The 16,650-nt window shown below is 49.0% G+C and overlaps 1 protein-coding gene across 5 annotated transcripts in view; it reads left to right on the plus strand.

Moving 5' to 3' along the window:
- The window catches only part of ABTB1 (ankyrin repeat and BTB domain containing 1), a 156,027-nt gene that overhangs the window by 53,407 nt on the left and 85,970 nt on the right, over positions 1-16,650 (plus strand). For all 5 annotated transcript variants that reach the window (XM_068133167.2, XM_068133166.2, XM_068133165.2 and 2 more), the window contains one exon: positions 1,433-1,549. In XM_068133167.2, the coding sequence (XP_067989268.1) occupies positions 1,433-1,549 (117 nt within the window). The remainder of the gene's footprint in view (positions 1-1,432; positions 1,550-16,650) is intronic.

Below are 16,650 nucleotides of genomic sequence, written 5' to 3' on the forward strand. Positions count from 1 at the left end.
GGACTTACCCTTTGGACTTACCCTTTGGACTTACCCTTTGGACTTACCCTTTGGACTTACCCTTTGGACTTGCCCTTTGGACTTGCCCTTTGGACTTGCCCTTTGGACTTGCCCTTTGGACTTGCCCTTTGGACTTGCCCTTTGGAATTATCATTTAGAATTATCCTTTAAAACCCTTTAGAATTTACCTTAAAAATTACCCTTTAGAATCAACCCTTTAGAATTAACCTTTGGAGCCCTCTAGAATTACACTTTATAACCCTTTATAATTAAACATGGTGGGTTAGAAAGATTCCCCTTCATTTTTTATTTCTTCTTCTTCTTCTTCTGTATACAGAATCGAGGCTCGTGTAAGAGCTAACACATTGAACATGAAAACATGCGCAGACACATAAAACATACTATGAAGGGAGCGGGAGACAAGAGGGGGAGAGAGAGAGACACACACAAGCACAACAACAGAAGAAAACAGGGATGTCGGTATATCTGTGGAAGGGGGAAGGCTGGGGGAGGAGGGAGGGGTACACGGTATAAAGCAAATGAACACTTATAGGAATTTCAGGAAAGAAGTTGGGGATTTAAAGAGGTGGATTTGGGGTGTTTTAACGGGGGTAGAAAAGATCAAGGTTTTGGATGGGGGAAAAATAAGAGATTGTGGTGAACAGCTTCTTTAAAGACCTGGAGGGAGGAGAGGGATTTGAAGAGAGTGAGGAAGTTTGTTCCAGAGGTGGGAGAAAAGAGGAATGAAAGAGTGAAGGTGAGCAGAGAGTCTTGATTTTGACAGTTTCACCAAAGAGGGTTGCTGACAGATCTTGTGCGACCTGTAGGAATATTTGGGGGACAGAGCACAGACATAACAGGGGGAGCTAGGCCGGAGAAGAGTCGGTAGAAGACAGAAAGATGGATGGACAGATGGAAGGATGGACATAGCCAAATATTGAAGTGGCTTCATCACTTAAAATAGTGCATTTTGTGATCTAGTACCTTGCTAACCATCTCTATATTATGTAAGCACAAACGGTGGAATTTTTGACCCTCCTCACTTTCCGCTAATCATATGTTTCAGACATCCACATTCCCTTTGCTCAATTATCTCCCAACATCCTTTCACTCTCCCTTACTCCCTTCCCCCTCCCTCCATCCCCTCCACTCATTCCCAATCCTCCTGCATGTCTTTTCCATCTTAATTTGATTCCCATCCCTCCCCTCCCTCTCCTACTCCCTTGTCCTGATGATTAAGCCATCAAGGAAGAAACCGTGCTGTCTAGGACTGGTGTTCCTGTGAATTAGTGGAAATCATTGGGACTATTGCACACTGCTCCTTATGGGTGGAAAGGTTTCCACTTTAAGTATGGTGTCTAATATGTATATGTCTCTGTACAATTTGGTTTCTGCTGCACAAATGTAACAATTTGGCTCGGTGTGATGGCAGGAAGAATGGATATCGATGTGGAGTACATAGCTGACTGCCGCAGAGTGGCCAAACAGTGTCGCCTGCTTGAGCTGATTGAAGAGCTGGAGGCAAAGTTGAAGCAAGCGTGTGAATTTGGTGAGCTTGTGCAGACACATAGTGGTGGTGTCTGTTATGGAGATTTAATGTTAAGGACTCAAGTAAATACATGAGTCTTGGCCCACCCGTGGCCCAAATACATGAGCTATTTCCAAAAAGTGATACTTTCTTCTGGAACACACTGCACACTTGAAAAAATGTGGGATATACTGTAACCATTTTTTTTTTGCCTTGCTGGACTGTACTGTAATAATTTTGTGCTATAAAATGAAACAAAAATGTTAAATTTACACATAGTGATTATTTTTTCTGGGACAATATAACCATATTTTGCCTTTCTTAACCACACTGTAAAGGGTTTGTGATGTAAAACGCCAAGTGATCAAATTTGAAGTCTTCATCACATGCACACACATACTGTGTATATACACTCGGATACATTTGCGGGGGATATGTTCCTGGAAAATGCCACGAGAGTTGGAACCGCGAATCTGGGGGCATTGTTTCATTGGGAAAAGGGGGGGGGGGGGGGGGAGGGGGATAGGTTCCCGGCATTTCATAATCTGCGAATGTCGAGGCAAATCCCGCGAATGTCGAGGCAAATCCCGCGAATGTCGAGGAAAATCCACGAATGTATGCCATGCCATGGTTTCAATGGGGAAAAGGGGGATACGTTGTATGTTCCCAGCGATTCCTGGTTCATAGGGGAAATTTTTTATAGTTCCATATGTTTTAGACCACGAATGCACATGATTACAGTTTCATAAAAAAATAGTTTGAAATAAAAAAGACAACACCAGGTACCGTTTTCTTTTATTGAAGGAATGCGCTTACAGTTTACTGAAAGTGCTTAACCATAACGTACTGTGAAACAAAAAAACAACAGCAGGTACCGTTTCAAAATTTTTATTTACACAAACACACACAACTTTTTAAGTGATGATGATTGATGATGATGATGATGATGATGAAGAAGAAGAATTAAAATCCAATGAACACTTCGTAGTCTGAAGACGACCCAAATGAGGGTGCTGAAAAGTCCTGCACTGAGGGAGAGGCAGGCGAGGCAGCTTAGGGTACAGGTGATGTCGCTAAGTCGTGCACCGATTGGGAGGCAGTACAGGCAGGAGAGGGTGCTGATGGTCTTGAGGTGGAAGGACAAGGGCAGAAGAAATCCGTGATCGTGAGCTGCCTGGCAGATTGCCGTAGGTTTCTATGCAGCTCTATGTAGGGGAGAAGCACGTCATCCAACCCCCTCTTATATTTGAGGTAACGCTCCATGACCGGGTTGGCATCTTGCATCCTGCCAGCAATTGCCCACATTTCCTGCAACACCTGACCCAGTAACTTTACCGTGAGGTTGAACCTCAGCACCTCTTCCTCCTCATCACTGCCCACTTCGTCCTCCTCAGAAACCTTGGTAATGACTTCCAACTCCTCCTCATGAGCTCGGCGCCATGCAAGGTGATAAGATCCTCAAACTCCTTTGGCTGCATGTCGTCAAACCCTTCCCCTCACACCTGCCATGCCAACCCGACAATTTAATGCCTCTTTTCCTTGTTGTCAGAGATCCTCTGAAGTTAATTACTGCCTGTGGCCACAGGTTGTGCAAGCACGCATTGATGGTGGAGGTTCTCACCTCATCCAATGACTCTTTGTTGGTGCCGATGCAGTGGGCAATGTTGAAATTCTTCCAACACTGCCCGACAGTGAGCCCTGTTTCAGAGTCCATCACATCCAAAATGCAGCAAAAGGTGCGGTGGATGTAATACATTTTAAACATGGAGATTACACCTTGGTCAAGTGGCTGGATCAGGAATGTGGTGTTGGATGGCATGAAGATCACCTCAACATTCAGGTGTGCCATGTCCAAGTCCGTGGGGTGGTCAGGAGCATTGTCCATGAGCAGTATAACCTTGAACGCAAGGTTTTTTTTTTGTTGGTTTTTTTTTTGTTTACCCCAGGTACCTCTCCACCTGAGGGACGAAACAATTTTGAAATCAGTCCCTGAAGAATGCTGCCGTCACCCAGGCTTTCCTGTTGGCCCTCCAAAACATGGGCAGAGTTTGCTTCAACACTGATGAGACAGGCCCTTGAGAGCACGGGAGTTCAGGGAACGGTACAACATCATGAGTTTCAGCATGAAGTCCCCTTTTGTGTTTGCACAGAGGAGAAGAGATACCTGGTCCTTGGCAGCCTTGAATCCCGATGCTGTTCCCTCGTGCTTTGAGATGAAAGTTCTCATGGGCATCTTTTTCCAGAAGAGGCCAGTCTCATCAGCGTTTAAGACCTGCTCTGGGAGGTATCCCTTCTCATCGATCAGCCTTGTGACTTGAGCAGAGAATATTTTGACTGCGTTGTGGTCCGTGGAGGATGCTCCCCTCTGGGCTTTACATTTTTGAGAATGTACCACTTCTTGAAACTGTGGAACCGTCCACTGCTTGCTGTGAGTGAAATGGCGCTGCTCGTACCATCATCACTCAGTGCATCACTCGTGCTCGCACTACCCGTGCCAGACAGGTGATCGTAAATAAGTTTCACCTTTGCACTAATGAGAGATCCACTCAAAGGCATACTCTTCTGCATGTTGTCCTCTATCCATACACTGAGAGCCTTCTCCATCCTTTAAATGTGGACGCCCTGGGCATGGGTGACCACATTGGTGCTTGGTACAGCGCTCTCCACAAAACTTTCTCGAATCGCATTCTCATTATTCCGTATGTAGCGAACGGTGGAGTCATTGATGCCATTACGCCTGCCCACAGCTGCATTCCCTCCTCTTGAAAGCCTGACGAGCAGCTCCACTTTCTGGCTTGGGCTCATCACTTTATTCTGCCTCTTGGTAGTTGACGCATCTCTGGCACTGGTCTTGCACTTGGGAGCCATGATTAAACGATGAGCAGAGCGAGAGGCAAAAATGCAGGTCAAAGCAACAGGACGAGAAGAATGATTGAGACCAAGGACACGATGGGTATATGTACGCCTGCAGGCATTGTGCGTAGCTGCTGGAGCAGTGAGTAGTCTGCCCATTGTTCGTGGGGGGTGTTATCAGGTGATTGCTGTATTCGACAGCTGGTAATAGCATTGTGTAACAGATAGAATGATGCCGTATGGAGCAGCTGCTAATTGTGCTAATATATACAGTGATGTGCTTTCATTCTATAACTCGCAGGTGATGATGTTATGCAGCTGGTGGGACATCCCATCCCATCCATGTTTGTTTGTTTTTTTGTTTGTTTTTTGTTTTTTACTCCCACCAAAAAGTGCGAATTTGCAGGACCCAGGCCCGCGAATGTTGGAACCGTGAATGTCTGGGTGGAGTTTGGGTCCAAGTGTATATATATATATATATATATATATATATATATATATATATATATATATATATATATATATATATATATATATGATATATATAATATATATAATATATATATGATATATATAATATATATATGATATATATAATATATATAATATATATATATAATATAATATATATATATATATATATATATATATATATATAATATATATATATATATATATAATATATATATATATATATATATAATATATATATATATATATATATAATATATATATATATATATATATATATATAATATTGTTACGCAACTGTGATTAACACCACAGTTACGGATGGCCGATTTGCGAGACTTTAACTCCCGAGGCGAAACTCAATGGCGGATTCAAGTTCAACACAAACGCGCGGAATGGCGGGACACAGCGAAGGCTCCGCAACCTTACCTATTAAAATCAAACACCCAGGAAAACTGCGTTCAGATATATATACAGAAAATAATATAAGGATTTATTATCGAATAGTAATACAGTGAAAAAGCCGCGCCGGTAAATCTAATAACTCTAAATCGGGACGTCCCCACACGACTGACAGCAAACACGATACGAGGGAGATTATGAATACAAAAATAACACGTCACGTCGTTCAAATGTACGCGGATGCGGCTTATCTGTCTTTCGTCGTCTTGGTGGCGGCCGTCCACACCGCTCCTTTTGGCCCGATCGCACACCACCAGGTCCTTCGCTCCAAGCTCCACGAGGCCCCGCTCCAAGCACCACGCGTCCGACGCGTGGCCAGCAGCTTCACACGAGGACGATCTCCACAAGGCCCGTGCACCAATGGTTCAACGGAGGGCTCGACTTGCAACGAACTGCTGCGAACTGCCGCGTGCTCTGTGGGCTTGGTGTGCTCGGTGTGTGAACGAACTCTCCACCAACTGCCTTCGGGGAGCTTTTCCACCAACTGCCTTCGGGGAGCTTTTCCACCAACTGTGTCTCTGCGTCGACTGTGTGCTCCAACCAACTCCTACGAACTCTCTGGTGTCTGCCTGCGTCTGCCACGAACTCAACTGCTTGAAATGGCGTCCGACCGTCGCATATATTGGTGGCCGATGACGTCACATTGGCGCACTCCTCAGCCAATCACAGCCTCCCAACTCGCCCAGGTCACGCCCTCTGCGGCATGCGACTCCTGACATCTCCCGTCCGCGACCCCCCCGCGGTCGTTTTGTAACACGTGCCAGCGAGGTTGGTAGGCCTTTGAGGTGCGAACGGCGGCGGCCAACCGTGACGGTGTTTTTGGCCTGGTTTCCTGTCTATTTATTACGAAGTCAATGTCAGGGAAAGGGAATTATTTAATGTTGCGCTAAGGACCTAACTAATGTTTATGTGGTTTGCAGTGCCATAATGGACAAAGGTTTGACTACCAGGTGAGACTCACAGGGGCGTTACCTTTAATCCCTCACTATTTAACACTCGGACCTCCAGGTAGATCCACAATCATACATCTTACCCCGACAACCGCCTAAACATCAAGAACTTATTACATGTAGAGTCCCTGTCACGACAGCCGAATACCTACCTATTCAGATCTACCTAGCTCTAGATATTGCTCTACCAAATTCATAACACAGCCCCCCCCCCTGGAACCGTAGCTCCTGCAAGGTTCACCGCAGGCGCTACCATTCCAGCCTTAACACTTACTGTCACACACTTAATTAACCTATGAAATAAATCAGGAAGGGCTGTGGGAAGTGAGTCGGACTACCTACCTATTCTTCCTTAACATGCTGAACCCCTTAACCATCATGCAAGTATGTACATTTTCTTCGTTGTTCCTGTGGAGGGAGGAAACAACAACACACAACACTAACTTAACCACAAAACTTAACCATCTTTCCAAACTCAAAACTCTAACCTTTGTACATACCCCGGTCTACAGACCGCGTCCCCCGGTGGATGCCACAAGACACAACCTTACCTGCGGGGCCATCCCCAATGCATCCCCCTAAATTTCCACGGGCCCTGTCCAGATGTTACAGGTGAGTGACACGGCTCGGTGGATTTCGCCCACATTCATGCTACACAGACCCCTTAACCACTCATTCTCATTCCATAGGTCATCAAGGCATTTCAAAAATCAATAAGGTTCTTCTTCAATACACCCCCCTGCAGGACCATGGCATTGATGTCATTCACGTGTGTGTGCATTCCTCAACTAGGCAGCGGGGAGGTACCGCACAAAAAGATGGTGGGGGCGCATCAGGCTGTGGTGCCCGCAGTCCCAAAAACAAGTCAACCGACTTACAAGTTCATTGCCCCCCCCCCCTTTACCTCTTGGCCCCATGACAGCCCAACAGCCCCTTTCCGCCGTTACCTCGCCGGTGAGGGTCTCCACACACACCAGGCTCCTTTGCCTCCTGCTTTCGCGCAGCAACACGGGTCACCGGGGGACTTCCTCACCCCGCGGCGCCCAACCAGACCCTCCACCGACGAGCTCCAATTTCCAGTTACCACCGGCTGCCAGGGGTAATTGCCGCAGAGGGAGGCCCGCAGGCATCGCTCCTCAGAGCTTGCTCTGTACCTGCGGACACACACACCTTCCCCACCCACAAGACCCCAAAACACACTTCCTCCCCCGCTGCCATTCAATTCTCCACACAACTCAGCACAATTCAGTACAATTCATAGATGGTGTAAAAGGTGTTACAAGGCTTGCCATGGCCTGCCAATGTGAAATCCCATTCACAGTTCGAATCATTGAATCCTTACACATTTCCATTAGCACATTTCCAAAAAGCACAATTATCGCCCCTCATTATCTCCAATAATCATCACTCACTCTCCAGGTTCCACTCTCACGACCACATCAAAACACCTAACCACAATACAAAAACATATGCCACCCACAAGACACTGTGTGGCTCCCATTCCATCCCCTCACCGGCCATGTCATCACTCTCACCCGCCTCCCAACTCCAATTTACATGTCCCCAATTTCCAAAGCAAATCCTGAAGCCTGGGACAGTACTCCTCAAAACACTCACCTCAAGTGCAGGTAGTTGCAGGTTGGTCAGGTCCAAGAGTGTCATCCACCCATACAATTCCCAAAATTTCACATTGGGCCTACCAAATACTTCCAAATTTCTCTTTTGTCCCCACTACACTGGCAGGTATGTGGATCCGCATCCAACGGTGATCATCACTACACAACTACCTGTGGCCACGACAGCTCTGCACCTCTACCGTGCAAGGGTCACCGGGACAAGGTGAGCAGTCAAAACGCCAACATGGCCCATGAGTGTCCATAAGGGTGCGACCCACCATCCATCCTTCGGCCCCCCCGCGAGGAACACAGCTGCAGCAGCCCCAGCTGGCCAATGTGGTGAGCACTTGCTCCCAAAACACACACTACCGCACACACAACCTTGGCCCTGGGGGGCATGGTCTCAGTGCGTGGCATCCCTACAGCCACGTCCCCTGCACCTCCCCATCATCCCCCAGTCCGACTACAGAACTGCAGCCCCCCAGTGCTCACCCACACTTGACCACACCAAGGTCCAGTCAACAGCCATGCTCCACCAGGAGACCCACCCAGAAGACATGGTCCACACACCTCGGACACGCACAGCACCACGTTGACCCTCAGGCTACACAACTACATCCCCATCATCCCGCGTCCCAAATATCAGCACAGTTGCCCCCGCAACCAGTTGAAAGCTGTGTCTTGCTACCCTATTAATTTTTTCACAGCCTCCAACACTTTGGTCTACACACCTGGATCAATAATGGCGTCACTGTACAGTGTCCACCATGGCATTTCAAAATCCACCCTTAAATTTCCATCTAACCCACAGATTACCCATGCTAAACATTTATCACATTTCACTAACCTCACCAAAGAAGGATGCTTTGCCATACACATGCCAGCCGAGCATGGCCCATATGCTCGGCTCGTTACACATCTCCCGATTCACATCCCCATGGCTCTCTTCCCAACCCGAGAGTCCATAAATCATAACGGAGCATCTGTGGAAGGTCACTCACACCATCACGTTCCACAGATGCCCCAATGGTTGTCCGGCAGGCTATCTCCATCCCTGTCCATTCGGTTTGACCCGCGTCCATAGACCAACCACCATGCCAGGTCACCACATGCTGGTTGTCCCAGAATCCCTGGAGGAGAGTGCCAGGCCGCATGCCTGGGTGGTCACCACATCAGTCCCAAGCTGGCCATCTGCGGTGCCACCACCAAAGCGCGACCCACAACACCTCCCCCTAGTGGTCCTCAATAAATGCCAACCCACGCTTGAGAAACCACCTCGGACCCCTCTGGAGGTCTTAACCCCCACCAGGGTCCGGTGACCCTGCCGGCCCGAGCCGCCAGCTCGGACGGCGCCCCGACGGACAAGGGACGCCACACTCCACCAGACCCCCCGTGGGACCCAGGTCGTACCTCGACACCCAAGGCTGGACCCCACGTCCAAATCTCGCCATCACAGCCCCCCAGCTGGCTGGCATACCCAAATTTTGAAAGGGGCAACTTTTGCCCGAGGCCATGACCCATGACCTCGCCATGTCCAGATCCCGCAGCCCGGGGACCAATCCCCACCATGGCTGCTCCAAATCAATTTCCCATTGTAATTTTATTTTAAATTTTCTTTTACAAATTTTCATTCCCACTGCCAAACCGCAGCTGCAGGGAACAACCTCTACCACCGGTTGTTCTGCCCCTCCCTGCAGTTGATCCAAATTCCCTACAGGGACCAAATCTCCAGAAGCTCTATCTCCCGATCCTCCAAGATCCAAATCCAGCCCGGAGCCAACACACTCCCCCAACTGGTTGTCCAATTTTGGAGCCTCTGTTTCCAAATAGCAGTGTACAGTGAGCGTCCCCTCGGTCATTCCAACCACCTCCTCGGACCAACTCACCTCATCACCCAGGCTCCTTTGGGCCTGAACAAGCTCTACCTCCATGGGACTGTCACAGGTCTCCAGCCGCTGGATCAAATCATCCTCATCACAAATCATTCCTGGCCCCGCCAGGCTTTGATCAATATCCCCAATAAATACCTGGTCCGGCTCCATTGCACGGACCCCCAAAAACTCTACCCCCTCTTGCTCCGCACCACCGCCCTGGTGCTGCACAATTCCAAATTCATCCCCTGGTTGGGGTGTTGTGACATCCACACGGTCCCGATAAACAACCAGGCCAGAATGTGGGAAACATTCCCCATTACAACTCTCACATTCCAAATTTCCTTCCCCGCTCACCTGTGGACACTCCACGTTTACCTGCAGGCATTCCCCATCTACCTGTACACATTCCCCATCGAACTGTGGACATTCTCCGCTCACCTGTACACTTACCACAATTGCCATTTCCCTTTTTAATCCTTTAATTTGGTCACTCATGTCCTTCAGTCCTTCCCTCCATTCATTCCCCTGGGACTCCATTTTATTTTCCAGCCCATCAATTTGTTCCTTCAAGCGATCACTCATTCCCTTCATTCCTTCCCTACATTCCTTCCCCTGGGACTCCATTTTATTTTTCATTTCTCCCATCCCATTACTCATTCCCTCCATTTTTTGAAGCAATTGACCCAACATCTGGTCGGTTGTCGGGGCCGTTCCTACTACTCCCGGCTCCCCGGTAGGGGAGGGGGATAAGTTGGTGCTCGGGACGAGGGAGGTTCCAAGGCTCACCTCTGCATCAAATTCCCCTATTTCCGGCTCACTCCCAACGCTGACGGAGGCCTCGCTGCGTACTTCCATTTCGTCGACCTCCGACATCCGCTTTTCGGAAGGTCGTTCCCCGCGCGCGTATTTATTTTAATAATTCCTGAAACAATTTAAATTTGACGAAGACGCGATATCGCGCTCCGTTTGCCCAATTGATTATCAAATTTCTCCGCCTCAACTATAAAAATTTTGCGTTCGAACGTCGGGCGCAATGTACGCCCGACGTGTCGATTTCTCCCCGCGGACAAAAAAAAATTTGTCCGACCGTGTCGATGTCTCGCCGCGGACAAAAAAAATTTGTCCGACGGGTTCAAATCCTACACTCCTGACACCACTTGTTACGCAACTGTGATTAACACCACAGTTACGGATGGCCGATTTGCGAGACTTTAACTCCCGAGGCGAAACTCAATGGCGGATTCAAGTTCAACACAAACGCGCGGAATGGCGGGACACAGCGAAGGCTCCGCAACCTTACCTATTAAAATCAAACACCCAGGAAAACTGCGTTCAGATATATATACAGAAAATAATATAAGGATTTATTATCGAATAGTAATACAGTGAAAAAGCCGCGCCGGTAAATCTAATAACTCTAAATCGGGACGTCCCCACATGACTGACAGCAAACACGATACGAGGGAGATTATGAATACAAAAATAACACGTCACGTCGTTCAAATGTACGCGGATGCGGCTTATCTGTCTTTCGTCGTCTTGGTGGCGGCCGTCCACACCGCTCCTTTTGGCCCGATCGCACACCACCAGGTCCTTCGCTCCAAGCTCCACGAGGCCCCGCTCCAAGCACCACGCGTCCGACGCGTGGCCAGCAGCTTCACACGAGGACGATCTCCACAAGGCCCGTGCACCAATGGTTCAACGGAGGGCTCGACTTGCAACGAACTGCTGCGAACTGCCGCGTGCTCTGTGGGCTTGGTGTGCTCGGTGTGTGAACGAACTCTCCACCAACTGCCTTCGGGGAGCTTTTCCACCAACTACCTTCGGGGAGCTTTTCCACCAACTGTGTCTCTGCGTCGACTGTGTGCTCCAACCAACTCCTACGAACTCTCTGGTGTCTGCCTGCGTCTGCCACGAACTCAACTGCTTGAAATGGCGTCCGACCGTCGCATATATTGGTGGCCGATGACGTCACATTGGCGCACTCCTCAGCCAATCACAGCCTCCCAACTCGCCCAGGTCATGCCCTCTGCGGCATGCGACTCCTGACATCTCCCGTCCGCGACCCCCCCGCGGTCGTTTTGTAACACGTGCCAGCGAGGTTGGTAGGCCTTTGAGGTGCGAACGGCGGCGGCCAACCGTGGCGGTGTTTTTGGCCTGGTTTCCTGTCTATTTATTACGAAGTCAATGTCAGGGAAAGGGAATTATTTAATGTTGCGCTAAGGACCTAACTAATGTTTATGTGGTTTGCAGTGCCATAATGGACAAAGGTTTGACTACCAGGTGAGACTCACAGGGGCGTTACCTTTAATCCCTCACTATTTAACACTCGGACCTCCAGGTAGATCCACAATCATACATCTTACCCCGACAACCGCCTAAACATCAAGAACTTATTACATGTAGAGTCCCTGTCACGACAGCCGAATACCTACCTATTCAGATCTACCTAGCTCTAGATATTGCTCTACCAAATTCATAACAATATATATATTTTATATGTATATATATATATATATATATATATATATATATATATATATATATATATATATATATATATATATATATATATATATATATATATATATATATATATATACACAAAGAATTAAGTTAAGCACCCCTACACAACGAATTAAGGTAAGCACCCCCTAATATATATTCTTTGTGTATATGTATACATTGGCATATATTCTAAGGTATGTGAGATCAAATAATGATTGGTATGACATTAGCAATTATCCATTGATGAAATTGAGTGATCAAAGTGAAAAAAAGTGATTGGTTGAGTCAGTGATCCGATCACGTGGGTCCTACACACGTTATTGACGCAAAGATTGCTAGAGGTCTTCTCAGAACAATGACTGTACGTTAGAAAACATAAACGTCATCCACACTGTCCGTGATGGACCTATAGCTCCATACTTAAATTGAGGTGAAAATATGCCTAAAATTCCCAAAAAATTTCACCTTAAATTATTCAGAATAAAATATTGAAAACGGCATGATTGTTATGTTTTTATGTGACCATAATATCACTTCTCCAGAAAATATAGCAATATCATGGGTATATTACACTGTTTTGACGACAACAAACTTGTAATGTGCGAGGTTGTAAAAAAACGGGGGGGGTGCTTAACTTAATTCTTTGTGTATATATATATATATGGTGTTGGCTTAGCGGTCAGGATGCCGGCTTGGGATCCTAGGATCCTGGGTTCGAATCCCAGTCAATCGCTGAATTAACACCGGGGGGTTGACTCAGCCTGTCATCCTTCCGAGGTCGGCAAATTGAGTACCAGCTTGCTGGGATGAATGATCAAGGTGTGTACCCCGATTTAGAATAGGTACACCGTATCCCTGCGCATCGTTAGAGCGTGACCAAGGGTTGGCGTCAGGAAGGGCATCAGGCCATAAAAACATTGCCTCAAACAGGGAACCATGATTGTCATGGGGCCCGCAAGGCTAACCACCGCTCTAGCGGGGAAAATGGCCTCAAAGAAAAATAAAATAAAATAATATATATATATATATTGTGAGAAACCCCCCGGTGAAACCACCTTTGTTCTCACCCAAATGAGTGCCCCGCCCACCACTGACGTAACCTCCTTGGAGCCTCACGCGATTGGGAGGCGAGTCGGGACGTGATTGGTGGAGGGTCAGAGAGCGCGGCCGCCATCTCATGATACGGACGCAGCTCGGAGGTTCGAGGCCTCGAGGCGAGGGAACTTTCGTTACGCCTCACGACAGCGAGTTGTGCTGATCGTTTATAGTTATGGATTGTACGAGTGAGTGATTCCGGAAGAGAACGAGTGATTCCCGGAGATCGTAGATTGGAACTGTGAGTCCTATATTGCCTGCTTCGTGTTGGAGCTCCTGGCCGACCGTTCCTGGCGGCCTTGTGTGGTGTTCCATCCTGGTATCCTTCGAGTCCCGGAGCTCGTCGATTGGAGCCGCGAGGATCTTACCTGCGTCTTGTTGGAGCGTCTGTGGCCGACCGTTCCTGCAGGCTTGTGCAGCCTATTCCATTTGTTACCTTTCATGGTTTTTGTGATCGAGCCAATAAAGCATCGTGCCTTACCCCTAGAAGGCCGATTAAAACACAATTGTGTTGATTACGTCTCTTTTGTCCACTCCGTGGATTACTTGAAGCCCGGACATTCACGTCCGTATTCCGTGCTGGGAACATTTACCAGGCGGGATCGCGACAAATGGGTTGCTCGTCCTAGGATCATTCAAGTAAGAGCCATTCGATTGAGACGGGAATTCTGCAGTGGACGACATCTTCTGGCATCTGTTCATCGCCTTCTCACCAGCGGACGCCGTCTGGGAGGAACTTTCTCGCCGTAGGACGCTGTCTGGGGCAGAGAAGTGAATAGCCTCGGATCCCTCCAAACAACCGACAAAGAATAAGCGAATAGCCTCGGATCCCTCCAAACAACCGAAAAAAAAAAAAAAAACGTGAGTATTTGTACGTGGTATTTTTCTCATTGGCAATTTGATGTGCGGGTGATATTGCGTAGTTGTGTCGTATTTCCCCAACAGAGCGTTGTGTTTGAGCGTTGTGTTTGAGGTTGTGTTTTGTGCCTGGTCGTATGATAACTCGTAGCCAAGCTATGTCGACCAGGGAAGTGAGAGTTCAACCTGATCATGTTGACAGTCACGTGGGTGGCGAGGTGAGCGACGCAAGCAGCCTTGACCCGGGCACTCAACCCGAGATGTTAGGAAGCGATCCCATCATGACTAAATGCATGCGTTCGCCCTTCTGGACCGGGCTGACTCCGGTTCAACAACTTGACATGTATAACAGGGAGAATGACAGGGCAGAGGCAGAGCGTGCGGCAGCAGCAGAGGGAGAGCGTGCGGCAGCAGCGAGAGAGCATGCGGCAGCAGAAGCTGAACGCGTCAGAGAGCATGAGTTGCGAATGTTGACTGAACGACTGCGGGCAGAGGGGTCTGCTGCAAGAGTCCCGGAAACTGTTCATGTTCGTTTGCCGGACTGGACGGGAGACACGAAGCCAGAAGCGTATCTGGAGATGGCGGAGAAGTTGTTGGCTGCCGGTGGCATTGATGAGAGCTTGTGGGTCGGCCATCTTGTGAGCCATCTATCTGAGAAGGCGAGGGAGGTATATGCGAGGATGGCAACCGAGGACGCAAACAAATACAGGGCATTGAAGGCCGAGATTTTGAATGCCTATGCGGTGTCCGCATGTATTTATAGGAGAAATTTTTTCAGCTGGACTCGTGAGTCCAGTCAAACCTATGAGGAACATTCGCGGGCCTTGTTGGAACAGCTGCAGAGATGGTTCAAGGGGAGCAAGGTTGAGTTACCTCAAGCGGTTGCGGAACTCCTGGTGCGTTACCGTATCGATCAACAGCTTCCGCCTGACTTAGCATTGTTTCTTGTCGACAAAGACACTGTTTCCTTGGCAGACTGCGTCAACCTTATTGATAAACATGTTTTGGCGTGCAAAATGCTGCAAGTCACGCAGTCGCTTCGTAAGACGGAGGAGTCTGCGATCAAGACCGCCCCCCGTCTGCCCGGCGGCTGGATCGAGGGGAAGGGTTCTCCGATGACCTCCACTGGGGGCGCTCGCGAGCCGCAGACCAGGGCAGGGCCCTGGTGCGATTTCTGCAAACGCGTGGGGCACGGTGAAAACCGCTGTTTCTCTAATCCCGCCAGTCCGGCCTACCGAGGCAACCCTCCTGTTAAGTCGGAGGGAGATCAGTGGAACTCATCCGCCGGGCCCTCGCACACGACGGTGGCATCGGTGACCGAGGTCACTGCCACCGGGGCTAATTCCATTCATCCACTGCATCAGGAGTATTCAGGGACAGCCTTAGTGGGTGGCCCCGATTCGATGCTGAAGTTTGAGACCAAATACCTTCGGGATACTGGGGCGACACGGTGTGTTCTCCGGGTGGGGGTAGTTCCGGCCTCTCAGATGCGTTATACCGGCGAGTATACCCTCCTTCGGGGCATTGACCGGGTTCTTGGCCGGTACCCCCTTGCCCTCCTCGAGGTCCGGAGTGACATTTTTAAGGGTCCAGTGACCTGTGTGGTAGTACCCTACTACCCTATACCCGGGGTCTCCTTGCTGATTGGCAATGATGCCATAGCCAGGGAGGAGTCATTGACTCTGACCTGTGGGGGGGTCCCTAGAGCCCAGAGTAAACAGGCGGAGAGAGTGGCGGAGTCAGACATATCTTCACTCTGGCCCGAGGAGCCTAGCGCCTCGACTCCAGTTTCCGACGGTGACGTTGCGTCAGCTGAAGTCCACCCGAGCCTCCCGTCAAGCCAACCTCAGGTGCCGTGCTCCTCAGGGACCGCTCCCGCCAGGTCGCGATTCAGCAGGAACGCTAATGCTAAGGTATATGTGGGAAACCTGGGCAATGGAGCAGCGAGAGCCGAGCTAGGGAGGGTCTTCGGGCATTACGGACCACTCCGCAACGTATGGGTTGCTCGGAACCCACCTGGATTCGCGGTTGTTGAGTTTGAAGATCCACGAGATGCTGAAGATTCGGTCAGAGCCCTTGATGGAAGGTTAATTTGCGGATCGCGGGTGTGCGTCGAGATGTCGAATGGCATGTCGCGGCGGCCTCGTTTCAGACGCCCTTTGGTCCGCAGGCCGTTCGACCCGAAAGATCGATGTTACCAGTGCGGTGAAAGGGGTCATTACGCATATGACTGTCGTTCTCGACACCGGAGGAGAACCCGCCGCTCTAGGTCTCGGTCCGTTTCCCTCCTGTAAATGTTTCCCCACCTTGAGTTTGGCTCCCTTGTTTCTCTATTGTGCTTTGGGTGAAGTGTAACTCTTGTGGGGTAGATGTTAATGGGGTGTATGGTGTTTAATATTGTGTGTGAAAAAAAAACAAAACTGGTTCATTGTTTA

The sequence above is a fragment of the Myxine glutinosa genome, chromosome 12 (genome assembly GCF_964187855.1).
Source record: "Myxine glutinosa chromosome 12, kmMyxGlut1.1, whole genome shotgun sequence".
NCBI lineage: Eukaryota > Metazoa > Chordata > Myxini > Myxiniformes > Myxinidae > Myxine > Myxine glutinosa.